The 27,868-nt window shown below is 40.8% G+C and overlaps 1 protein-coding gene across 1 annotated transcript in view; it reads right to left on the reverse strand.

The window, feature by feature from the left end:
• GNS (glucosamine (N-acetyl)-6-sulfatase) overlaps positions 1–27,868 on the reverse strand; it is a 55,898-nt gene that overhangs the window by 11,693 nt on the left and 16,337 nt on the right. The window contains exons 8-10 of the mRNA XM_015079505.3: positions 26,508–26,626; positions 24,525–24,628; positions 18,062–18,163 (exon numbers count right to left, since the gene is read on the reverse strand). Of these exons, the coding sequence (XP_014934991.2) occupies positions 18,062–18,163; positions 24,525–24,628; positions 26,508–26,626 (325 nt within the window). The remainder of the gene's footprint in view (positions 1–18,061; positions 18,164–24,524; positions 24,629–26,507; positions 26,627–27,868) is intronic.

The following is a 27,868-nucleotide window of genomic DNA, read 5'->3' on the forward strand; positions in this document are numbered from 1 at the left end:
GAAAGATCTATACTCTGAAAACTAAGACAATGATGAAAGAAATCGAAGATGACCCAAATAAATGGAAAGACATACTGTGCCCATGGACTCGAAGAATTAATATTGTTAAAATGTCCATACTACCCAGAGGAATCCACAGATTCAATGCAGTCCCTACCAAAATACCAACAGCATTTTACAAGAATAAATAGTCCTAAAATTGTATGGAACCACAGAAGACCCCAAATAGCCAAAGCAATGTTGAGAAAGAACAAAGCTAGAGGTATTACGCTCCCTGATTTCCAACTATATTACAAAGCTACAGTAATCAATACAGCATTGTACTGGCACAAAAACAGACACATAGATCAATGGCACAGGACAGTCCAGAAATAAACCCATGCTCGTACAGTCAATATTTGACAAAGGAGGCAAGAATATACAATAAGAAAAAGATGGTCTCTTTAATATATGGTCTGGGAAACCTGGACACTACATGCAAAAGAATAAACTGGAGCACTTTCTTACACCATATATAGAAAAATATACTCAAAATTGATCAAAGACTTAAATGTTAGACCAGAAGCCATAAAACAGCTACCAAAAAACATAGGGATATTTTTTTTGGATTGGTCTCCTTAGGTAAGGGCAAGAAGGCAAAAATAAAATTAAAAATTGGGCAGGGGAGCCTGGGTAGCTTAGTTTTAAATGTCCAACCCTTGGTTTCAGCTCGAGTCATGTCTGACAGTTCGTCAGAGCCCCTCTGTGCTGACAGCATGCAGCCTGCTTGGGATTCTCTTTCCCTCTATCTCTGCTCCTCCCTTGCTTGTGCTCATGCTCTTTCAAAATAAATAAACTTAAAGAAATGGGCAGAGGGCTTGAACAGACACTTCTGCAAAGACAACAAAAAGATGGCCAACAGATGCATGAAAGATGCTCACATCACTCATCATGGGAAAGTTCAAGTGAAAACCACAATGAGATACCACACACTCATCAGAATGGCTAATATTCAAAAGATAAGAAGTAACAAGTATTGGTGAGGATGTGTAGAAAAGGGAACCTTCATGCACTGTCGGTGGAAATGTAAAATGGCACAGCTACTATGGAAAACAGAACTACTCTAGGACCCAGTAATCCCACTTCAGGGTATTTAGGCGAAGAAAATGAAAAGACCAATTTGAAAAGATATATGCACCCCTATGTTCACTGCAGTATTTGCAACAGCCAAGATATGAAAGCAACCTAACTGTTCATGGACAGATGAAGCTTATATACGTATATACATACATACATATATTTATATAAAATAAACTACGACTCAGCCACAAAAAAAGAATGAAATCTTGCCATTTAAGACAACACAGGAAGACCTAGAGGGTATTATGCCAAGTGAAATAAGTCAGAGAAAGACAAATACCATATAATTTCACTGATACGTAGAATCTAAAACAAAACAAAAACAAAACAAAAAAACCCAAATGAGCAAAACAGAAATGGACCCAAAGATACAGAGAACAGTTTGGTGGTTGTAAGAGGCGAGGAGATTAAAAGGTACCAACTACAGGTTATTAAATAAGACACAGAGTGCTCGCTTTGGCAGCACATGTACAAGACCCAGAAATGCAATGTATGGCATAGGAAATATAACTTAATAACTTTGGTGACAGAAGACAGCTAGATGAATTGTGGTGATCACTTTGTATTATATATAAATGTCAAACGCCTAAAACTAATATAATATTGTACCTCAACTACACTTCAATTAGAAAAAAAAAAAGAAAAAAGAGATGTACTTGAAAGGGCTCCTGAATTAAATGAATATGGGATACCTATTTTAATTGATATGTAGGTTTCCAAAAGGCTTCAAGATTCCAAAACAGCCTCACTGAAAGATTCATTTCAAAAGGTCAAGGAAAATTAAAGACAAAGGTACCTAAAATAAAAGACGTCACAAATGACCTGACTCCCACACTTCTATCCTTCTTTACAGTAGTACTCTTGTTTTACTAATTCTGTCAAAACTGCCTTTCCACTCTGAGGAGATTTAAAAGTTACTTAAAATAAACCTACCTGCGGTTGCAAGTGATCCTTCTCAGATCTATTTCATTCCTTGGTCAAAGACCAGACTAAGTGCCATAGCTAAAGAATTTCCTAAAGCCAGGGAAGAGCCCAAAGTTTTTTTTGAAGAGTTTAGAATCCTTACCAGGGCCTATGACCCCAGGCTGCTATATTTATCAGCTTCCACATATGTTGGCAGGACCTTGTGAAGGCCAAAAATGGATGCAGGAAGTAGAATGGCATAATCCCAAGGATGATGATATTCAGGGACCTCTTTCACCAGCATAGCTCTCTTAAGGACCATAAAGAGCTGGAAATATACCAACTGATATTTTTTTAAATGCTTATTTATTTTGAGAGAGAGAGTGCACATGCATGAGCAGGGGAGGGGCAGAGAGAGAGAGGGAGAGAGAGAATCCCAAGTAGGTCCCATACTGTCACTACAGAGCCTGACTTGGGGCTCAATCTCACGAACTGTGAGATCATGACCTGAGCTGAAATCGATAGTCAGCTGCTTAATGGTCTGAACAACCCAGGTGCCCTCACCAACTGATATTTTAAAAGCCATTCCTAGAGTCTTCCTGCCTGCACTAGTTGGTCTGTTCATCAAATATGAAAATAAAAGATGAATCCATGGCAGAGTCGGAAGTCTGTTTGGAAATGTTCTTCTATGGCACTTCTGACTCTGTACAATCTGCTCAAGCTGCCCTATTTGTAAATGGAATATTTCCTGAGATTCATGGGTTAATAAAAAGACAGGATGAGAGGCCACTGGCCTGACTGAACTTGTGACCATAGCCAAACACTTTGAGAGGACTTTGGACCAAAATCATAAACAGAAGTCTGCCAAACCAATGGCCTTTACTGGGTCTTCCATATCATACCCTCCTAGAAGTGCATCATCAAATGGCTGGTCCGGGGGCCATTATCTCACTTGTAATTAACTACGAAACTTTAGAGAAACTGTCCTGAAAGCTCCTACACAAATTCCTCGATGCTCCCAAGGGAGAGCTCCCATGTGGGGCCCTTCCCAAAACCGACAGGGAAACTCCTACCAGTAATACCCTTGAACATCCAAGGGGAAACTAAAATTAATGAAGTATACTTTGCTAAATTCTATAGCTACCAAGGCTATGCTTTCTATTTTTTAATTTAAAAAAAATTTTTAAATTTATTTTTTTAATGTTTATTATTTTTTGAGAGACAGAGACAGAGGGTGAGTGGGGGAGGGGCAGAGAGAGAGGGAAACAGAATCCCAAGCAGGCTCCAGGCTCTGAGCTGTCAGCACAGAGCCTGACATGGGCTCAAACCCACAAACCTCGAGATTATGACCTGAGCCATAGTCAGATGCTCAACTGACTGAGCCACCCAGGTGCCCCTACACTTTCTACTTTAAACCCCACTCTCATAGGACATCAAATTCCTCAGAGTGAAAAGAAAGTTTATATACTAGGGGTATCTAATCAAGTTTAGACAGAATTTCTACCTCAAACCAGGACAAATGACTTTGTGACCTTTTAATAAAAAGCCTTCTTTTTGGCTCTGTGATATAGCCCCGATGTATTAGGTAGAGACCTCCTTTCTAAATGTAAAGGGCCAATAAGTTTTGCTTCTAATAAGACCTCACCCTACAATTTCCTGACCAACCTGAACCTGATCTTCCATTCTTTATACTTTGTCCTTGATATAAATGAGGAAGACTTCCAACAAAACCCCCCTATTTTAACTGAGATGCCTGAAAATCTGTGGGCCACTTCTAATTCTGACATTGGGAGGATAACAAGTGCAGAGCCTACAGAAATTCACAGATAGGACTAAACTTATTCTTATGTTGCCCCAATATCCATTAAAGCATTAGGCTATCCAAGGCCTCACACCTTGCCCAGGGGTTAATCGTTTCCTGTTCCAGCCCCTGCAAGAGGCAGATTTTGCCAGTCTGGAAACCCAACGGGAGAGGATGGTGACTTGTCCAGGACTTGAGAGCTATTAACAAGTTTTCCCCATTTCCCAGTTGTCCCAAATTCAAATACCTAAGTTTTACCAGACTCAAATGGTTCAATGTTACACACCTGTTCAACCTTTTCCAGCATCTCTGTGAACTCCAGCAGCCAATATCCATTTGCTTTTACTTGGAACAATCAATAATACACCTGGACAGTCAGGCCTCAAGGATTCATTGAGGTCCCTTATTTCCCCCATGTATTCCACCAAGATTTCATCCTCCACCAGTTCCTGGGAAATCGATCCTTTTACAATATGCAGACCATCTCTTTCTATGCTTGTTTACCAAAGAGGTCTCCATAAAGAGTTCCACGGACTTGCTGTAGCAGTTAGGTGAAAAGGGACATAAAGTCTCTGAGGAAAAATCTCATTTCTAGACATTGTTGATTACCCTAGGTCATAATCTAAGCACGAAAGGAATCCAGTTATCTCCAAAAAGGATTAAGCTAAGCATAGCTTTGTGGATTTCTAACCTAGCTGGCTATTACACATTACGGGTTCCTAATTTTTCTCTGTTGGCTTCCCCACTCTATGAATTTACTGAGACATCAGTCCCTGAACCCCTTGAATGGGAAGATAAACATGAACGGGCCTTTTTAAGACTAAAATAAGCACTAGAAGAACCGCCCACCCTAGAGATACCAAACCAACCAAACCAAAAGCTTTACGTCTTATTTGTGTGTGAAAGAGATCATCAAGCACAAGAAATGCTGATGCAAGAACAAGGCAATAAATACAGGCCTGTTACAGCATACGGCTCGACTCCCCTGCTAGAGCCTGTGCAGCCAGGCTCCAGCTCCAGCAGCAGTTAGAAGCCTCGGTGAATTTAACCTTAGGAAATGACATTTCTTTACACACCCCAAACACAGCTTAGAGCCTTCCTAATTCCAAAAGGACTCACACTTCCAACACTTTTCTGCAAGCAGACTAACCTCCTAGGAACTCTTTCGACCCCTACCCCCTCATCTGCATCGTAAGTGTCAGGACGTTCTTAATCCTGCTCCATTTAATGCCCCTGCCTGAGCAAGGGAGCCTGGGACTGTGGGGTAGTAATGTCCCATTCTGTGACACTGCATCCTGATTTACAAGACATCCATCCCCCTTTTGACTAATCCTGAGTAGTTTTATTTATTGATGGGTCACACTATAAATACGAGAAAGGGAACTTCCAAGCAGGTTATGCTGTTAATCTCCCACAAGCTCACTCGGCCCAATAAGCAGAGCACTATTCTATGCCCCCACCTCAGCATGCGAATTCCTGAAAGGTAGAACTGTTACACTGAGAGCCAGCAGGCCCATGATTTGGGGATGTTATGGAGACAAAGGGGTTTTCTTATGTCCACTGGGACCCCAATCAAAAATGGGCAAGTAAACTTCTTACTGCCATTCTTTTACCCTCTGAAACTGCTGTCATCAAAACTGAGGCTCTCACTAAAAAGACTGAACCTGAGTATCAGGGAAATACCCTAGCTGGCTTTCATGCAAAGGTAGCAGCGACAGAACTTGTACAGGTTGTGGCATATGTGGATCAAGTCTATTCTGCTTCTACAAAAAATGACATCTTGTTGCCAGAAGTTTGCCATGTGGGGCAAAGGGTGAGGTCTCATCCTTGCAACGTGGCAACACTCTGTTCCCGAGACAGAGAAATTAAGATTGTAAGACAATGGTTGTAAACTTAATAAACGACTGGGGTTACAGGAAAATCAAGACCTTTCTTCCTGGCTCCTTGGCAAATCCCATTTTGTGGCTTTTGCATTCCTTCCCCAACCATGGTGCATTTAAGATGACGCAAATTATAAAAAACATCGGTGGTGAAACTTCTTTAAAGAACTATAAATGTCTGACCTATCAGGACCATAATCCTGAAAAAACTATTTTTGTTCTCAGGGAACTCAAACCTCCTCTTTCCAGACCCTCTGCAGAAATGCAACTGAATTTCATTCATTTTTCACCTAGCATGGGTTATATTTTCTTGTATGTATGTCTTCCAGATAGGTTGAAGCCTTGCCCTGCTGCAAAGCTGATGCCCTTACAGCAGCAGAGAGACTGTTAGAAAACTTGTTTTCCACTTCGAGTATACCTTCTGTAATCACCAGTGATTGAGTCACCCACTTCAATGGGCAAATCATACAAGCATTAATGAAAGCTTTGCAAACCTCTTGAAATGACCACTGTCCCAATCACCCTCGATTATATCAGGCAAGACTGAGAGAACGAATGGGATCCTCAAACTTACAAATCTCTAAACTTGCTGAAAAACTGGACTCCTTTGACCTAAGGCGTCGCTTCTGGCCTTGACGACTATTCACAGCACCCACTTTGGGAAACGAACTCATTCTACTACATGAGACAGTTACTGGTAGACCAATGTCTATTGGTATACAACTTTCTGTTGATGCCTTGTTTCAAGCTAGCCTGACATGATACTGTAAGTCTTTAACGTCTTTTGCTAAAACCTATTATCAATAGGTTAATGAAGCTTTCCTGGATCCCAATTCAAAGGATCCTGTCGGTCACAGTCTTAGAGCCTGGTGATTGAATGTCCTGGAAACAGCATAAGAAAACAGCCTTCAAACCCCACTGGAAAGGTCCTCACCAAGTGGTTCCTGATCACTAACACTGCTGCAAAACTAGAAGGCACTGAGCCTTGGGTATACACCTCACAGCTTAAGAAGGCTCCGCCTGACATCTGGTCATACACAGACACTGGAAACCTCCAAATCAAACTGATGAGGAAGACAAGCAAATGACATCAAAGTAGACTGCTTCCCCCTGGACCAAGACTTCATACTTTTAACCGAACATGAAATTTTTTTACCTTCCCCTCCTTTCCTTTACTCTTGTCTTGGCCCATAAAAATAACATGCTTGATCTGTGTTCTCTCAGGGAAGTGCTAAGGAAGGTAACCTTTCAGACTGCGGGATTTGTCATCAAAGATTCTGATCTACCCATGATGCTAGAGATCCTCTGGTGTTCCCTGTGACCAATTTCTCTTCTATTCCCAATGTTACTACAAACCATGATTGAGCCCCCCACCCCACCCCTTCAAGAAGCCTTTTACCAAGTTTGACTCTTAGAGCTAGAACATCCTCTGCCTTATTTCACATTTCTCCATTTACGACTGTCATGTGCCAGATTCAGACCCAAGTATTTATGTAAATCTTAGTACACTTGCTCCCTAACGTTCTCATGATTATGTAGGTCAGACCCGTCCCTTTTCACGGAAATATCTCACCAGCAGCACCCACCTCTGCAAGGCATTTAGAATGACTATTTCAGGCTGGGAGATTTTCTTTCCCTATGTGCTAAAAACCTAACTGTCCCCTGGTTTGAACAGGTACACACAGCAAATCCTGTGAATGATCCATTAACACTACCACTTAAACGGAGATGATCTGTGCCCTGATCCAGTCTGTCTTTGTCTGTGGTCGTTTTCACTCTCCTTGGGCCTATGAATGCTGAGAGAGCTGGCACACAGCCAGGCAATGTCTTAGATTATCTAACTGTGCCCTTGACTTTCCACAGTGAACTAAGACACCTCACTGGTTGACTCTCTTGGATTTATACATCAAGTTAGAAAGAAATTACCAGGAGACATTCATGACTCAGAAATCACCTCCTTTGGCAGATACTTTTCTGGTTATTAGTAAATATAAATTAGTATATGACAGAAACCTCTCCACTGTTTAAGAAAAAAAAAAATTTTTTTTTTTTTTTTTTTGAGAGAATGGGAGCAGGGGAGGGGCAGAGAAAGCAGAAGACAATAGCTTCCGGGAAAAGCTCCTTAGACTCTCTGGCTAAAGTTGTTCTTGTTAAAAGAATAGCCCTTGATTGTATTTTAGCTTAACATAGAGGTTTCTGTGCTATGGCTATACTGTAGCTGGAATAACACTTCTGGGGAAGTTGAAACTCAGTTGTGTAAGATTCCTGAACAAGCCACTTCGCTCAAAAAGGTGACTCCTTCAGTGGGATCTTTTTTTTTTTTTGACAGATTCTGATTGGTTTGGGTCTTGGGGACTACAAACATTGGGAATTATCCTGTCCATAATAATCATCATAATCTTCCTGGTGCACTGTATTCTCTCAAAAGCATTACACAGCCACTAACCATCAAGCAAATGATCTCTCCAAGATTGGAATGTCAGAAAAGGAGTGAAAAGAATGATTGACTCAAAGATTGTGAACCTGGGGGCATCTGGGTGGTTCAGTTGGTTAAATATCCGACTTTGGCTCAGGTCATGATCTCACGGTTCCTGAGTTCAAGCCCCGCATCGGGCTCTGTGCTGACAGCTCAGAGCCTGGAGCCTGCTTCGGATTCTGTGTCTCCCCCTCTCTCTGCCCCTCTCCTGCTTTGTGTTTGGTCTCTCTCTCTCTCAAAAAATAAACATTAAAAAAAAAAAAAAAAGATTATGAACCTGAAGTGGTGGCTTGTGAATATCACAGAGATTAAGCAAAAGATGTCATGACCTATGAATACCACACAAAGGATGGACAAAAGCTGCAAGAACTATAGAGCAGTATCTGAGAACAACACTAATGCCTTAAATTCTTATCACTCTCAGTTAAGCTGACAGTCTGATCAAAAAGGGATAACTGTTAAGAAGAAGAAAAAAAAGAGAGACAACAGGGACGCCTGGGTGGGTGGCTCAGTCGGTTAAGCGTCCAACTTTGGCTCAGGTCATGATCTCACGGCTTGTGAGTTCGAGCCCCACGTCAGGCTCTGTGCTGACAGCTCAGAGCCTGGTGCCTGCTTCGGATTCTGTCTCCTCCTCTCTCTGTTCCTCCCCCGCTCACACTCTCTCTCTCAAAAACAAAGATTAAAATATATATACATATACATATATATATACACATATTTAAAAAGAGACAACAGTTCTCTCAAAAATAAAGATTAAAAAATTTTTAAAAAATTTAAAAAAACACACAACAGGCCCCAAATGGAGTCACTTGTGCTAAACTCCACGTCAGCAAACCAAGACTTAATACCTAATTACAGCCCCCCCTCCCCCCTACCTTGTACTTGTAACCAGTCAACCTGGAATTATCTGGTCAGTACTAGTGAGGTAATCTGCCCACCGGGCCCCTCCATTCCCCTTAGGAGGGCTACCATGCCTGAAACGATGCATTCTTTGCTAACGACTTTTTTCTGCCCTCTTTCTGCCTTTAAAAACCTTTGCTTTTTTATAGCTTGGTGGAGCTCCTTTCTATTACCAGATGAGCCACTGCCCAAGTAATAAATCACTGAATGAAGCCAATTTGATCTTTACCTTTACTCAGCTGAATTTTTAACAGCAGTCTATCAGTAACACCTGGGAGCTTGTTAGAAATGCACAATCTCGGGCCCTACTCTACCCTTAATGAGCCATGGTCTGTATTTCAGTAAGATCCACTGGTGATTCATATGCACAGTAAAACTTGAGAAGCACACTCTGAAACAGTGGTTCTCAGGGTGTGTTCCCCAGGAGCATTAGCATCAGGTGGGAACTTACTGCAAATGCAAGTTCTTCATTCCTAGTTGGGGCGGGAAACCATTCCTGATGAATGCAAGTGTGAAAACTGCTGCTCTAAGGACTTCAGTGCACCCACTTAACCTGCTGACCACAGTGGGAAGGACTGGTAGCCTGTTCAAAGCCTCGGAACGCCACAGCTGCCTGGAAAGGGGGATGCATAGACAGGAACGCGTCTACTAACCCACTATCCTATAATGAAGCCTGAACAATCCCACACAGGTCAAGGTCTCAGAAATCGTTAAGTCACAGGATTTCAGAAGCCATCAACTCTGTAGGTACCCACTCTACCAACTCTCAGCTGTGAAAGCTGGGAGTCAGGGGAATAGCTTATCTGTCAAACTCGAGTGGACTTTAAAACCCCACACTTGTGCATCATTAATATGCAGACGAGAAAAGAGTATCTGAGAAGTCTACATCAGTTGTCTCAAAATTTTGCTGAATATTAAAATCACAAGGAGAGCTTTAAAAATCCCAACAGCCAGGTTATATCACAGGTCAATCAACCATAATCTTGGGGATGGGACCCAAGCAAAAGTAAGTAGTCCCCCCCTCATCTGTAGAGGGTACATTCTAAGATCTTCCCCCATCATGGATGCCAGAAAGTGTGGACAGTACCGGACCTTATAGATACTGTTTACTCCTATTACATACATACCTATGATAAAATATAATTTATAAAAAAGGCACAGTGAGACTAACAATAACAGAACGAACACAACATACTGTAATACGAGTTATGTGAATGTGGTGTCTCTCTCTATTGTACTGTACTTACCCTTCTTGGAATAAAATACCCACGTGATGAGATGAACTGAGGGGGATGACACAGGCATTGTGACATAACATTAGGCTACTACTGATCTTCTAATAACACATCAGGAGGAAGATCATTTGCTTCCAGACCGTGGCTGACCATGGGTAACTGACACCGTGGAAGGTGAAACCACAGATAAGGGGTGACTACTGTATTTTAGTCTCCAGGTGATACTAATGGTCTGGAAGCATCATTAAACATTTCTGCCAAAGGCCAGATACTATTTAGGGTCTGTGGTTATATAGTTTCTGCTGCAGCTACTTGATTTTGCTGTTGTACAGGAAAGCAGGCCTAGAAAGTACATACATGGATGAACGTGGCTGTATTCTAATATAACACTATCTATGGAAGATGGGGGTGGGCTAAATTTGGCTCACAGGGGTGTGCAACCTCCCATCTCTAGCAGCACCATCCAGAATTTTCTGACTGAAATGTACTGTATCTGTGCTGTTCAACAGTCTGGCTAGTGACACATAGGAACTGAATCCTCGCTTTATTCCTGTGACCTTAAATAGCCGCAAGCAGCCAGCAGCTCCTGAATCGGGGCAGGCTAGGGCTGCGAGCTGCTCTGCGACCTTCATACACCAGCGGTCTCACCAGAGTAACTTCCAAAACAAAACAGGAACAAGGAGAAGGGTGGAATCCTAAGCAGTGCTTCCACAAGAATGCAGAGAAATTAACGACAGTTGACACTCCAACAACACAGGGGTTAAGGGCACTGACACCCTGCACAGTTGAAGATCCGCGTGTAACTGTTGGCTCTTTAAAAACTCAACTACACGGGGCGCCTGGGTGGCGCAGTCGGTTAAGCGTCCGACTTCAGCCAGGTCACGATCTCGCGGTCCGTGAGTTCGAGCCCCGCGTCAGGCTCTGGGCTGATGGCTGGGAGCCTGGAGCCTGTTTCCGATTCTGTGTCTCCCTCTCTCTCTGCCCCTCCCCCGTTCATGCTCTGTCTCTCTCTGTCCCCAAAATAAATAAACGTTAAAAAAAATAAAAACTCAACTACTGATGGCCTACTATTGGCCGGAAGCCTTACTAACAACAGTCAATTAACATGCTGTATATACCTATTATATCATGTGTTCTTACAGTAAAGCTAGAGAAAAGCAAATATTAAAATCACGAGGAAGAGAATATATACGTTTATGGTACTGTATTTCTCGCATCGTAAGCCTGTCATCTGTTTACGAGATGATCTGTCAGCACCTTAAGGGATATAACACACTGTACACGTAATACATATTGGTAACACTAGACATGAAAAAAGAAAAAACGAGGGTCGCCTCGGTGCCTCAGTTGGTTAAGCGTCTGACTCGAGATCAGCTTGGGTCATGATCTCCTGGTTCATGAGATGGAGCCCTGCATCAGGCTCTGCGCTGGCAGCATGGAGCCTGCTTGGGATTCTCTCTCTTCCTCTCTCCCTGCCCCTCCCCAGCTCGCTCTCTCTCAAAATAAACTTAGAAGTTTTAACAACAATGAAAAAATGTGAAAAAAACCCCTCCTATTTACGGGTATAATGATTCATGCATTGGCAACATGTAATGTGGCTGCTTTATGGTGACCTAGTACAGCTGACACGAACGCTACACAGTAGCCTAGCTTAATGGATGATTATATAACTTTTATGGCCAAAATTTATGGCACACAGTATTACAGGCATATTCATAACACAGCATTGAAAACATGGTTACATTAAAAAACTCTTACCAGTGGTGACAGGCTGACACCCAGTTTCTCCAGTTTTGAGAGAGGCACACGGCATGGTAACGTTATTCTTTGAAAGCACAAATGGCAAGAAAACTAACACATTACTTTTACTTTAAATATCACTCACCTTATGCCTATGTAAGGATAGGCCATCCACGTCCATAGAAGCCTTGTACACACCACTCCACACAGTAAATACTTAAGTGATGCTGTTGATACATTTCTTGCTGTACAGTTACTAGATTTTTACACAAAGACAAAAACCTACACAAGTTTAACGTCTGGCATGATGACTATTTAAGTACAGAGGATCACCATAAATGTCTTCATCCCAGCATCTTGTTGAGTAGGCTGAGGAGGAGGAAGGGAGAGGCCAGTCTTGCTGTCTCCACACTGGAGGAGGTAGAAGGGGAGGCAGGCACACTCAGTACAACTTTATGAAATACAGTGTAATTTTTGTCTTTCTTGCCATTTCTCTAAAACCGTTTCCATATGGTACCAATCCTTCTTCCACTGTTTACGTTAGCTTCAGTGCCTGTATCATGGAAGGGTCCATGGCATTGAAGACGTTAAAAGCAGTCTTGAATAATGGAAACCCTTCTGCCAGATTGTCCAGTGTCAATCCTCCAAGATCCGTATCTTGAAACCCTTGACCGCCTGCCCCCTGCCCCTCCTTTTTGCCATACAGACAATCTCTTTCACAATTTCTTCTACTGTAAATTTTGTGAAGTTAGGCACATGTGGACACAGTTTTCTCCAGTAGGAATTTATTGTTTTGGCCTTGGTGGCTTTTATAGCTTTTTCTACAACGATGACATCTTTGATGGTGTAATCCTTCCAGACTTTCATGATATTCTGGCAGGGTTCTCTTCCATAGTGTTGACAATCCTTTCCACAGAGTAATGTGTGTAATAAGCCCTGAAGGTCAAGGTCCTATGACCCCCTGATCTAAAAGCTGAATTAGAGACACTGTGTTTGGGGGCAAGGAGACCATTTCGATGCCTTCAGTGTTGAGCTCATGGGGTTCTGGGTGGTCATCCTCATTGTCCAATATCAAAAGAACTTTAAAAGGCAGTCCCCTACTGGCAAGGTACTTTCTCCTGACTTCAGGAACAAACTATTGATGGAGCCAATCCAGGAAAAGGTTCTCATTGTCCAGGCCTTCTTGTTGTACAACCAAAAAACTGGCAGCTGGTGTTTATCTTTTCCCTTCAAGGCTCAGGAGTCCTGATCATAAACCCAACTGCATTTGTACAAAACAGCAGGAGTTAGCCTGTCCGTTTCTGCCTTAAATCTTGGTGTTTCCTTCTCTTCCTTACAAATACATGTCCTTCATGGCATTTTTCTCCAGAATAGGGAAACTCTGTCTGCATTAAAATCCTGTGTAGGCAGAACTCTCAAGGATGTTCTTAATGGCATCAGGAGCTTGTCTGCTGCCTCTTGGTTGACAGAAGCAGGTTCTTCTGTTTCTGTTACATTGGCATTTTTAAGCCACATATCTTTCTAAAATTATCAAACCACCCTTGGCTGACATTAAATTCTCCAGCTTTAGATCCTTCAACTTCCTTTTGCTTTAAGTTGTCACATAATAACTTTGCTTTCTCTTGAATCACTTTAAGAGTCTATAGGTATGTCTTTCGTATAGCAATCCTGTACCCACATAAAAGCTATTATTTTCAATACCAGATAAAAAGGTATTTTGCAAAAGGTGTCAAGTTTTCATGCCTCCTGGCATGGCTGCAGTAATGGCCTCACGAATTTCCTTTTTTATTTTTTTTCCACAGTGGTGTTTACGCTAGATTAATTTATCTTGAAATGGTGAGCAACTATAGTGGCAGACCTGATCTACAGTACATATCCAGCAATTCAACTTTTTCTTATAATGTCATGACTTTTCTCAGCTTCTTGGGAGCATTTCTAGCATCCCAGGTGGCACTTTGTAAGAGTCCCATGGTGTTATTCAAGGCTTATGGTATTATACTAAATGCAATGAAAAATACACGAGAACCAAAATCATTCACCACCATACCCAGTGCACTAGAGAGACAAACTGTTCATGCAGAGATGATTAGCACCACATGGCATTTTAAGCAGATACTCATGACACTTGAGTTCACTTAACAACAACTGGAGGTGGCTAGGAAATTATACAAAAATACAGTATGTACTGCAGTTAATTTTATGCACTTATGATTTAATCCTGCCTTGTTAAATTTTTTTACACTTCTCTCGAATGGTGTCATGTATGTTCTGTGGAAGTTTTTTTTTTAATGTTTAATTTTGAGAGGGGGGAGGGAGGGAGAGGGAGAGGGGAGGGGGAGAGAAAGAGGGGAGGGAGGGAGAGGGGGAGAGAGGGGGAGAGAGGGGGAGAGAGAGAGAGAGAGAATGCAAACAGGGGAGGGGCAGAGAGAGGGAGACGCAGAATCTGAAGCAGGCTCCGGGCTCTGAGCTGTCAGCACAGGGCCCAACGTGGGGCTCGAACTCATGAGCTGTGAGATCATGACCTGAGCCGAAGTTGGACGCCCAACTGACTGAGCCACCCAGGCGCCCCTGTGTAAGTTTTGATAAGTGTTAACTTTTTATGATAGATTTGTATATATTTTATGGTAGTAAGTAATAAAATAGTATCTACATATAAATTATACATGTGTGACATATTTAACCTTTTCTATTTTTTCAATACTTTTAGGCTACGTAGTTCATTTGCTAGTTTTTAAAAACTGCCACAAATCTCCAAAATATTTTCCAATGTTTACTGGATAAAACCTGCATGTAAGTGGACCCACGCAATTCATACTCATTCAAGGGTCAACTGCATAGTAATTTCATCCCCATAGTGAAGTGGTTTTTTTCCTAACTAGAAAGGAGACCTATAAAGTTTGTATGGAGAACATTAAAAGATGTAAATTTTCCTTTTACTGATCTATAGATTCAGCAAATCAACCAAAAATCCAATATGAATTTTTTCAGTTAATCTGAAAAGTGGTCTTTAAAGTTTGTATGAGAGGTGGCTAAGATCCTCACAAGGACAATGACAGAGGTGTGCCTTTACAGATTTAATTACACAGCTTTATAACAAGACAAAAATGATACTGGTACAAGGAAAGACACATGTGTGGAACAGAAAAGAAAACGGAGTATTTATAGAGAAAAAAATGAAACTGAATTCCTCATACCATGCCAGAAAAACCAATTCTAGACACACCAAAGACTTCCGTGTAAGAGGGAGAAGTATGAAACTATTCTAAGAAAACCTAGGAGAATTGTTTTTGATCTCGAGGTTCAGAAACCTTTTTATAAACAAGATACAAAGAACACCAACGATAAAAGAGAGGATTTATACATTTAACTCCTGTGTTCTCATATCTTAATGTAGAGCAAGGACAAGTCACAAACAGGGAGGACATCACGGGCAAAAAGATGCACTTCACAAGGGAAGCAACATAAAAAGCATAAATGAAAAAGGATTCACTGATCAAAAACTCAATTAAAAAATGGGCAAAAGATCTGAACAGATGTTTCTCCAAAGAAGACACAGATGTCCAATAAACACATGCCAAGATGTTCAATATCATCAGTCGTTAGGGAAGTGCACATCAAAACCACAAGGAGATACCATTTCACACCCGCTACGATGTAATAAAAAGATAACAGCAAGTGTTGGCAAGGATACAGCAAATTTTGAAACCTTATACACCGTTGGTGCAGTTGCTTAAGAAATAGTCCGGCAGTTCCTCAATAAGTTAAACATAAGTCACCATACGAAAGAGCAATTCTACTCCCAGGGGTATAGGTATATACCCAAAAGACCTGAAAACATCTGTCTGCACAAAAACTTGTACACAGTGTTCACAGCTGCGCTATTCACAGTAGCCAAAAAGGGAAAACCTATCAATTGAGGAATGGATTAACAAATGTGACATATCCATACAATGGAATATTATCTGGTAATAAAAAGGAATGAAATACCGATACATGCTACAACATGATTTCTGAAAGCATTATACTCAGGAAAAGAAACGAGTCACAGGGGCCACATATGATTCTATTTATGCAAAATGGCCACAACTGACAAATCTATAGCAACAGAAAGTAGATCAGTGCTTGCCTGGTGCTGGGAGAGGGAGCGAAGGTGGGGGGAGACTGCTAATATATCTGGGGTTTCTTTTTGGGATTGTGAGAATGTTCTAAATTTAGATTATGGTACGGCTGTACAACTCTGAATATACCAAAAATGACTCAACTGTCAACTTCAGTAAACTGTATGAATTAAGTCAAGTAAGCTGTTAAAATGATTCATCTCATTAATAAATAAAGAAATGCACACACAGTAGTAGGACCAAATAAAGTTTTGGTCTTTTTAAACCACTAGATTGGCAAAAATTAAGCTGTCTGACAGTTTCATATAGAACAAAGGGAAATCGCATACGTTGCTGCTGGGAAGGTAAACTGATGACCTCTTTATAAAAATAACTTGGTAATATCTGTAGAAGAGAACAATGTGCAGTTCCCATACCTTGGTATATACACACATGTTCACTGGAAGAAATATATAAAAATGCTCTAACAGCACTGTTCCTAAAACAAAACTAGCATAACAGAAAGGTTTATCCACTGACAAAACAGGTAATTAAGTTGTGATGCATTCATACAATGGAAATTAGGCATCTGTGAACAACACGTATCAGTTTGGAAACAATGCTGAGTTGAAAAAAGTCCCAGACTACATTCAGTAGGGTATAATTTTTAGAGTGCAAAACAATATCAAAACTAAGGTATTTCATTTAGGAATATGTACATCATTACTAAAAAATTAAAATCCAGAGAATGGTAACCATGAAATTCAGGAAAAGGATCACTCCCACGGGGCATACAAAGGTAGGTAGGCAGGATGGGGAGAGGCATACAGGGGGATGCACCAGCACTGGGAATACCTGCCTTATTAAACGAGGCGATGAGTTCATGGGGATTTCTTCTATCTCGTAACTTATGTGAGTGACAGGAGTCCTCTCGTATGAAGCATATACTACCTAATAATATGTCGTAACAGGTTCAGACCAGTAAGAGTCACCTATAATGAGTCACCGTAAACCGCAGCACATTTTAATACTGCTCCTCCCAACTTAATATTGATCCTTCCACAGATCCTTAGCTCTGTGCAGTGCTAGACACATGGGAGGTGCTCAAATATTCTTGAGTTAAGTGTGTTTCCTTTAGAATAAATTCCCAGATGGAATTGCTTAATGTATTTCTCTTCCTTAAGATTTTATTTTCAAGTAATCTCTGTACACAACGTGGGGCTCGAACTCACAACCCCAAGATCAACAGTCGCACACTCCACTGACTGAGCCAGCCAGGAGCCTCTTAATGTGTATATTCTCAAGTGAAAGGTCTTGTTAAAGACCTTTAGCCTCCTGACAGCTCATACTGATCACACTTCTGTGAACACAGTCTGAGTAGTTTTTATTTTCTCAGACTTCTGAAAATACTGGGTATAAATCTTTATAATCTTTGCCAGTACTGTAGGCAATAAAGGCCTTCTTCGGTTAAGCATTTCTTGGATGAGCACTGGAGCAATGTTTTTGCATTTACTGTGGCCATTTCTCATTTCTCCATGAGTTGTTAAGTTACTTCTTTTGCCCACTTTTCTACTGGGATATTAATCTCTGCTTTCTAAGAACTCATCTATTAGGACCAAGTACCCTTTTTCATGTATGTTGCAACTATTTTCTCAGTTTGTCACCTGTCTTCACTTTGTTTATGATGGTTTCTTTTTGGGGCAGTGGGGAGGGAAGGGAGGATACAGAACTCTTTATATGTGGTCCAATCAGTCTTTTAGAAAACTCTTTCCCACCATAGAGAAGAGAAAAATTCTATTTTGTTCCCCAAATTTAGTAGTTTAAGATTTAAATTTTTAAGTCTAAATTTATACACCCTGGAATTTATTTCAGAGTCTTGGCTCAGGCCTGATTGAAGGCTTTATACTCACCAAAATGGGCAATAAAGACATCCCATCCATCTGTGTCTTATTTGGGTTATATCCAGCAATGTCCAAAATAGTAGGACCCAAATCAATGTTGGCAACGAGCATCTATGAGAATGAGGAAAAAAGAAGCAATCTAGAACAGTTTGTCTGATTTTTCTTTTTTACCTGTAATATAGCTGTTCCCCACCCCATCCAGAAGACAAACAGCATTTACTATTATTATTTTTGTATAGCCTAGACTTACTGAGGTCTACTGACTCATTGATTCAAACATAACTACAATAATTAAAAAACAACAACAACACATAAAAGTTTAATAAGACTTGTAATATAAGCCCCTGGGAAGTTATGTATTTATTCAACCTATACTGTTATTGATCAAAACATTTTTCAAAACTTCTCTGGGACTGCCCGAAGTCTGATGAATTATGAGAAAATGTTGGGCTAATTAATTTATACAAAGTGTTTACAACTTATTTCTATAGTTCACTAAATTTGACTTCAAATGAACTCCTGACATTTTTAAAAGTCTCAAATGTTAAATGCTTTTTAAATTTATTTTTTTATTTTTAGAAAAACAGAGCACGCACAAGTGGGGAAGAGGGGCGGAAGGGGAGGTGGAGGAGGAGAGGGAGCAGGAATGGGGGTCCCGAGCCTGACATGGGACTCAATCGCACAACCCTGGGATCATGACCTGAACCGAAATCAAGAGTTGGGACACTCAACCGACTGAGCCAACCAGGTGTCCCAAAAGTTAAATACTTTTTACCAAGGAGGATATTAGCCCTTTTCATAGTTTCTCAAAGTGATTAACATATACTAAAAAATGTTTGCAATAGGCTGGAGACCACAGAAAACATTCCAACAGTGCACTGATAAAAGGTTCCTTAAAGAGCACAGAACTTAAATGTGCTACATAAACATTTTAGAAATTAAAGTTATTGTCCTGCATTTATACCTTGCCTTATTCCTTTAGTTTATTAGACTATTTTCTTTCTGTACACAAATCCTCGTTAGGACCTAAACCAGAAGAGTCTAATACAATGGGACCACATATGCAATTTAAAATTGTCTAGTGACCACATTAAAGTGAAAAAAAAAAAGGGGAAATTCACTGTATATATTTTATTTAACTTGACATTAACAGGTACGTGTGGCTGGTGGCTACTGTAGGGGACAGTGTAGGCCTATACAGGACCTAAGCATACACCTGAAGTCACTTCAGTCACAGGCTAGGAAAACCTTTTAGAATGGTGAAGACAATCCACCATGGAAACTAGGGGCACTAATGTTTACCGAGCACCTATTCTGTGCCAGTATTTACCGTTTATCCTCAATTAATCCTCACCACAACTGTAGGATGCAGTACATTTCCCCCATTTTACAGATGAGAAAATGAAAGAGAAGTAACTGAAACAAAGCCAACAGCTCGTAACTGGAAAAGCTACCATTTACTCAAAGGAAATTAAGTCTTCAACATTGTTGAGAAAACTTAGAGCGTCTTAGGAAAGGCCAAACGGGGATTCCTACCAAGTCAGGAACTTTTAATTTAAAAACAAAACCAAAAGTACAGACATGAAAGGCAAGAAAGCATCTTCAGGGCAATATCCAGGGGCCAGCTCTCCTGTGGCTATGATGGCTCTTGTAGGGCAGACCAAAATGCTTAACTTGGCTCTGAATCATTTAGTGTAATGCTGCAGCTGTCAGAAATTACCATTCAGTGGCAAGCCACTCACGGGAAAGGCAATCCGTATGTTACTGGGGAAAAAACCCACAAAAATGATGTCTCTAGAGATTATACAAGACCCCAGTGTAAGAAATATCTTGCCTAATTCCAAGACTCCCAGACAGACTGAACCGCTCTGAACACAGTCAAGAAGACTGGGTATGAATACAGAAAAGATCGTGTCAGGAAAGAGCAGCACCTATGTTACCTTCGGAATCAGATCAAGGCAACAAGACCCTGACATGTGACTAAAAGATCTTCAGTCATGTCTAAAACATAAATGACGTAAAGCCAATTCCACAGGTATTAGTAATAGGACCAAGGCAGTTTCATAAGAAAACAAAAAAAAAGTAAACACCAAAATAATAAAGCCTGTAGAGATATAAAATAGTGACTGCCTGGGGGTGCCTGGGTGGCTTAGTCGGTTGGGAGTCCGACTTCGGCTGAGGTCATGATCTTGCAGTCTGTTGAGTTCCAGCCCCACGTCAGGCTCTGTGCTGACAGCTCAGAGCCTGGAGCCTGCTTCAGATTCTGTGTCTCCCTCTGCCTGTGCCCCTCCCCACTCATGCTCTGTCTCTCTCTGTCTCTAAGAAATAAACATTAAACAAAAAATTTTTTTTAAATGGTGACTGCCTGTTTCACCAGCAATTGCCTCAAGAACCATCAGCTGTATGAACTGGGGGTGCGGGGCCTCTCTCGAGTGAGTCTGCTCTATGGGGAGACAGGTCTTTTAGGTTTCAGTACAAATTAAGAGTCCCTAAGATTCGGCCCAAGTGCCATAAACACCATCCCAGGACTCTCCGTTCCTAGGTATCTACAATAATCACATTTTTCATAAAAATAATGGACAAATTCTATTACCTTCTAGACTTTTATTTGACTAAGAGGTAAAGAGTCTCAAAATTAGCATACTATGTCAGGAGATGGTAGACTTCTAGTGGAAATGGGAGGAGTAAAGAATTTAACAGAATTACACCTAGCTCTGGTTTTTACAAATAAAAATTAGAATGGACACTATGGACCCATGATCATAATGACTTCTAGAAACATTAGCATTCAAGTTCCTAAAATGGTACTGCTTTTATAAGTATAAAGATTCATTTATGGATTGAAACCAAAAAAGCACTGACAAGACCAAAAGTAAATTATTTCATAAATCACAGCCTGTTTGGTAATATTCTTAGGTTTGAAGTATACAGACATTCTGATCAAGTAAAAGCTCTGAGAAAATTCTGGGGCATGAAATCAAGGGATATCATGCCTTGCAGCTGCTTATTTTTTTTAGCTCTAAAAAAAATGACAGTGCTACAGAATTACTGAAAGAAAAAAAATAAGAGGGTTCTCAGGAGGATACATCGGATTTCCAAACAGACATTTAAGCCCTGAGAACCAAGAATTCACGTAGAGTTATCAAGGGAAGACTCAAAGCATGCCAGAGAACACCCCAAATCCATGTAGAGAAAAGCAGTGGAACCATGTAAGAGAGCAGAGAACTCTCCCCATCTTGGGCTGCTTCATCTGGGTTGACGCCTCAACCCCAGCTTCCCTACAAGTATGAAGCCAGGGTGTCACTAAGTTACACCGGAGAATCTTTCACTTACCATCTTTCCGACTTCACGTAGGGAAACAAGGCTTATTCTGTCCAGTCTTAAAGCCATTATGTTGTCTTCTTGACTCCCAGTTCAGTTCTATTTCCCCTGGATCATGCTGGTCATTTTTTTCCTGCTAACCTTTTTCTTGCTTAAAACCCTTTTGAAGAATTTCTACCACCAAATCTAAAGCTAGATTAACTTCCAGCCAGGGGAGAAAACCTCAATAAGCCAGTCTTTGGCATTCACACATACCACCTGCTTCTGATCTCCCAACAGCTAAGCCCCACTGATCAAACGTGCCCTGTTTTGGCCATCAGCTTCTGGAGGCTCAGTGTATTATGCCCAACTCAAAACCCTGTGCCACTCACACGGGACAACTGGCACTGAGACAACTATGTTGTCAACACATGATGAACTACCCACCATCTCTGACATTCTTTGTGCACAGTGGAAGCTGAGCATTTCACACGTCTCCAACTACATCTGTCAGCACAGCAGTGCAAGACACACACACACACACACACACACACACACACACACGGATTTTAACCACACACTTAATTTTCAGTCCTGGTTCTGCCACTTACTATGTGACCTTGGTAATTAATTAACCATTCAAGCAACAAGGATGTCCCCCAGTGTGTGTAAGGGCTGGGTAGTCTAAGCTTAGACAGTGCTTCTCTTCTAGGAACTCCCCAGATAAAAGACAAACTCAGTAGGGTGTGGTAAGTGTGAGACCAGCTAAGAACATGGGAAGAACACCTACCCCAAGTGGGGGCAGGGGTCTGTAGAGACTTTCCAGACAGGAGTCCAAAACTGAAGCTCTAAAGGACAATTAGTGAGGTGGAAGGGGCTCAAGAGGGGCATTCCAAACAGAAGGAGCAATCAGCCATACAAAGGTGAGGAGGGCAGAGAGATGGTTCACTTAGGAAGTGAAAGTAATTCAGTACAACTGCCACATTCTGTCCCCTGAACAAGCCAAGCTCATTCTCATATCTGTGCCTTCGCATTTATTGTTCTGCTCAGAATGACCTCCCACAAATCTCTGCAGGACTATATCCTTCTCAACATTCAGGTCTCTACTCAAATGCGTCGGAGGCTCTCACTAACAAGTGTAGCTAAAGTATCTGGTTCTCCTGCACACAGGGACTTAAGGACTGATCTTCCCTGACTGCTCAGTACTGTGTATCCAAGGCTGCTGGCACAAGAAGATACTTATTTTCTGAGCTATACTGTAATGGTTAAGTACAGACTGTGGAGCCAGACTGTGATACTTTTTAGCTACATTTTCTTGGGCAAACCATTTAACTTTGTACCTCAATTTCCTCCTCTGTAAAAGGGGGATAGCTATATTTCTCATAAGGCTGTGAAAGTTAAATGAGTCGGTACAGCTAATACACTTAGAATAACAGCTGTCACCTATGAAGCATTCAACAAATCATAGTTATCATTGAAATGGTTTTCTAAGAACCAAGTTTCATTTAGACTGCTTAGAGAAGGTGAACTTTTCTCATTGCCACTGTTAACTTGAAGACAAAAGGAATGGTTTGTTCAATGGGCAGCTGGCTGTTACATTTCACTTTGTTCTCACTCAGCCTCCTTCCGCACACTGGTTAGAAGTGGCCCCAGTAGCCCTGCTCCTTAGAAATGTACACAGCTGCAGACATGTCCCTGAATCAACTCCCAACATCGAGATCAATAAAATGCTTTTTAAGATTTAATGGTCCTCCAAACTCGCCTATCTCCTTTGAAAAAAGGCCCATGCATAGGGAACTGAATTTGTACTGGGAAGTGGCTGGCTTTAGGATTATAGGTCTTAGGAGAAAAAGAAAACTCCAAAGGAAATTATGAAGGCCATTTTACTTTTCTGAACGAATTTCAACAGAATTCCATCTGAGCATTACAAAAGGAAATAAGTGAATTACAGACATTTAAACAAAGTAAACATTAAACCTCCAAATTAAACTCAAATATCTAGTATACCCAGAAAGTCTGGCCCACTTTCCAAACTTAGCTTAAACGATGTATTTGCTCATTTCCTTTTGCCTCACAGAGCTGTTATCAGGGAACAAAAGACATAACTGGTAGAGCTTATCAATTCTTATCTCCCGTTAGACCAAAGTGTTTTGAATCAGGGTGCCTACAAAGTGTTTGGGATCTAGGAACAAAGTGCCTCAGTATTAGGTACCAAGTTTGGAAAAAGACAATGAAACCAAATGGAAATGGCAACGAAAGAAAGTGGTACATTATGACAGTTCTAGGAGAATCAGTAAAGCAGAAACACATTAGCAAGGAAAAGTCCCACAGAGAGAGGAACGAAATCCTCACAAGACAGGCTTTCTAGAATGTTCTACTCAAAGTGAGGACAGATCAGCAGCAGACATCGGCTGGGAAGTCTGAAATGCAGAGTCAGAACCTGCATTTTAACAAGGTCCCCAGGGGAAATCTGCCTGAGGAGTTCTGATCTACAGGGTAGTAGGCCCCAAACAGGGATGCCTCTCGGAATCATCTGTGAACTGAAGAAAAAAAAAACAGAGGCTGGGTCTCTATTCCATCCAAGTGAGTCCATTAGAACCATTGTGGATGTTGAACCTTTCACAATTTCAGAGAGTGATTTTGAGGAGCACTGCATGGGAGAGTCACTGTTCTAGGACAAGGTAGAGATTTACAGTCTTGCAGGGGTGCCTGGGTGGCTCAGTCGGTTAAACATGTGACTTCAGCTCAGGTCGTGATTTCACGGTTCATGAGTTTGAGCCCTGCATCAGGCTCTGTGCTGACAGCTTGGAGCCTGGAGCCTGCTTTGGATTCTGTGTCTCTCTCTCTCTGCCCCTCCCCTGCTCTCTCTCTCTCTCAAAAATAAACAAACATTAAAAAATAAGATTTACGTCTTGAAGGACAAATAAAAGTTATTTATCTGATATGATGTGTATATATGGGGGTGGGGGGAATACAGTTAATGGAAGGTGGCCAGAAAATAAAAAAGGAAATCACTATTTCCAAGGCTTATAAATACACTTAAAAGATCTTAAGCCAATCAGACTTCCTCCTCATAGCGGGAGAAATCTAGTTAGGCTCTTCTCCAGAGAAATAACCTTCTTTTCTTAGGCAAGTGCTACCTGTAAACACCATCATTTTTTCAGGCACCTACCTTGCTTGTCTGATTTGGTTTGATCCCAGGTCCTCGAACCAACAGTGGAACTTTGATGTCAAACTCATACAGCTGTCTTTTGTCTATTGGCAAAGAAAACTGTCCTGAAAACAAAATACATGGGGTAAAGATGGAGCCAGGATAGATGTGTCACTGATTCATTTAATTGATAGTAAGAATGAAAACAACTTTGTCCTACTATTTATGGCACTTTAATGGAAAGTTTACAATCGCTCAGGTCTCTTATTACTACAAGGCAGGAAATGAGCTCATCTTTAAACAAATGTCTCAGGGGACTCGTTGGTCTAACATAGGACATATTCAGCAAAAAGACTGACTGGAAAGTACTGTAACAAATATAATTTATGTATGTTACTCAACCTGACCACAAGTGAACGAGGTTACTCTAAAAACTGTAAATAAAGGAACAAAAACATTTATTTGGCCTTTCCTGAATCAATCAATTTCAAGATACCAAACAGCTGATGTGAGGAAGTTCTTCTCTAAGGAATTCCAATTAATAAATGCAAAAAGGACAGAGTTAGGAAGTCAACGCTTTGCAATTTTTGAGAGAATGGATTAAAGCAACAATCATCAATGGAAGCTTCAATCACAAAAGGTTCATAAGAGAGGCTCAGGCTGATACCACATGAGCCATCAATTAGGAGCCTTGCTAAAGTGGGCCAAGCAGACACCCTCATGAAGTGATGCAACAGGAAGTACATGTCAGTATCACCAAAGAAAGCATTCTCACTGGAAACGTGAATTTCTATTAAGATGGTAGACCTAATTACCAATCTATGGAAAACGCTGACTAAAGATAAACAAGCATCACAAGACCTCAATTAGCCAGATCTAGAATGTGAGATGTTAAAGAACAAAAAACATTTTTCCCCAATGAATTTAGTGGCAACGACAACCTTAGGGCACACAAAAAATACAGGTAGCATGTGGACTTTGTCTACATCCCAATACATAACAGACCAGTCAGATACACAAACAATTATTGATGTACAGAATCACAATGTCTGAAGTTTTTCCAAAGCCTTCCAAGCTAAAAAAAGAAAAACAAGGGGAAGGTAAGAAGAATTTAAAAAACTGGTCACATGTAGCTAAAAATTGAAGCTGGATAATGAGGGTTATTTTACTACTCTCTACTTTGAGTGCTTCAAAATATTCACAACAAAACATTAAATGCCTAGGGGCACCTGGGTGGCTCAGTCAGTTAAGCATTCAACTCTTGATCTCAGCTCAGGTCACAATCTCACGGTTTGTGGAATCAAGCCCAAGTAAGGGCTCTGTGCTGACAGCGAGGAGCATTCTTGGGATTCTCTCCGACCCCCGACCCCCTCCTGCTTTCTCTCTCTTTCAAAATAAATAAACTTAAAAAAAAAATTAAATGCCTAATCAATCTGCTACTATGCAAGCAAGTCTCAGGTTAGCAGTTTGAAGTTTGTGAAATTTATACGTAGCAAAAGAAGCCATTGGTTTTTAAGAACATCCAAGTGGAGAAAAGGAAAGTCACAGATCTAGGGCTGACTCATATACACTTTTGAAAAGACAAGACATAAAACCACACACACACAAAATCAGTAAAACTTCTTTCACAATTTCACAAGACAACCTTATCTTGGTCTTTCCTCGTAAAATTTCTTATGCCTGTATTCTCTAAGGTCTACTTGCCCTTTAAATCTAGTTCTGTTTCCTACCTCTTTCATAAAGCCTGCCTCTAACCCAGCAAGCTCACTCTCCTTTCCCAACTCCTAGAACATCACGTAATTTAGCATATGAAATAGCAAATAATGAAACCTGGTCTTTCCATGCTAATGAGAAGAGCCTCTAAGCAGAGGAGTCCTGAGGACAACACCCTCCAGGCTTGGGCACCCCTATAACAGACCAGAGCTGCCTGCCAGTGCTGCTGACTGGGTGAAAGAGGAAAGGCACCTCACCAAGGTCACAGGAATACCCCAGCCTGCCCCTTACCTGTGTGATAGCCATTGTCTGAGGTATAAAAGATGTATGTGTTGTTAAGTTCCCCATTGAACTCCAATCTCTTGACTAGTTTCTCCACAAGGTCATCAACTGACAATAAAGTCTGCCACCTGGATGTAAACAGAAGGTGACAATGGGACTTCAGAAACAATGACTGAGGGAATGCTATTTTGCCAAAAGAGCGGGAGCAAAGTCCAAAACAAAACAATACAAAGCCCCCAAACCACACCCCTAAAAAGCTCAAATCCCAAACTTCCTTTCCTCAAACCCCTCACTGGAAAAAACCAGAGATAATTTTCTAATTTCCAAATTAGAAAATTCCAGAAGGGGAAAAAAAAATTCCAGAATGTAATTAGTTCATTACAAATTTAATGATTTCTAGAGAAATAAATGAAGCTTTTAATAACCAGTTGGCTTTATCATCACTGGTTATGACAGCAGAAGCAACTGGAAGAGAAAATTGTCAATTCAGCACTGATGAATACAGATTAATTCAGACAGACCTATGCTACAACAAAGTTTAAGGGTCTAAACTAGGGGTTGGCAAACCATGGTGATGGGCCACAGTTTGCCCACTGTTTTTGTTTGTTTTTAAATTGTGGTAAAAAAATACACAACACAAAATTTACCATCTTAACAAATTTTAAGGATACAATTAGTAGTATTAAGTATATTCACACAGTGAAACAGATCTTCAGAACCTTTTCATCTTCTAAATCTGAAACTCTGTATCCATTAAACAACAAATTGTTTTTATATAAAGTTTTATTAGAACACAGTCATGCTCATTAATTCACATATTGCCTAGCTGGGCTCCAACAGCAAAGCTGGGCAACTTTGATAAAAACTGTATGGCCTGCCAGGCTACAATATTCACTATCTGGCTCTTCATAGAAAAAGTCTGCTATTCCCTGGTATAATCCAAATACATCTTAAGAGAGTGTAACTGATTTTTAAGAATTGACTTAATGCAATTCCTTGAAATTCCAAATAGCAAAGAAAATAGTTTGCTCTAGTCTAAGCCTTTGGGTCTTATACCAATATTGGGCCTGATTCTCACAAAGTGACCTTTTCTTCAAACAAATGGATTTTTTTTTTTTTTTAACCAAATGGCTCCAGTTTGCAATTATGTTAGTCCTGGGGTCCAAAGACCATCTCCTATACACCTGAATGTAAAGGAATCTCAATCCGCTTCTGGGGCAGCGGACCCCCAACCAAAGTTTGTCCCATCAACCAGATAAAGTCTACCTTCTGACTTTATCTCAAAGATAACCATGTTGTGTAGTCCCCTGTTCATGGGCTGATTTGGAAAGGTCCTCAAAGACCATCCAGACTGATAAAGTAGCAGCTCT

Source organism: Acinonyx jubatus, chromosome B4 (genome assembly GCF_027475565.1).
Source record: "Acinonyx jubatus isolate Ajub_Pintada_27869175 chromosome B4, VMU_Ajub_asm_v1.0, whole genome shotgun sequence".
Classification (NCBI taxonomy): Eukaryota; Metazoa; Chordata; class Mammalia; order Carnivora; family Felidae; genus Acinonyx; species Acinonyx jubatus.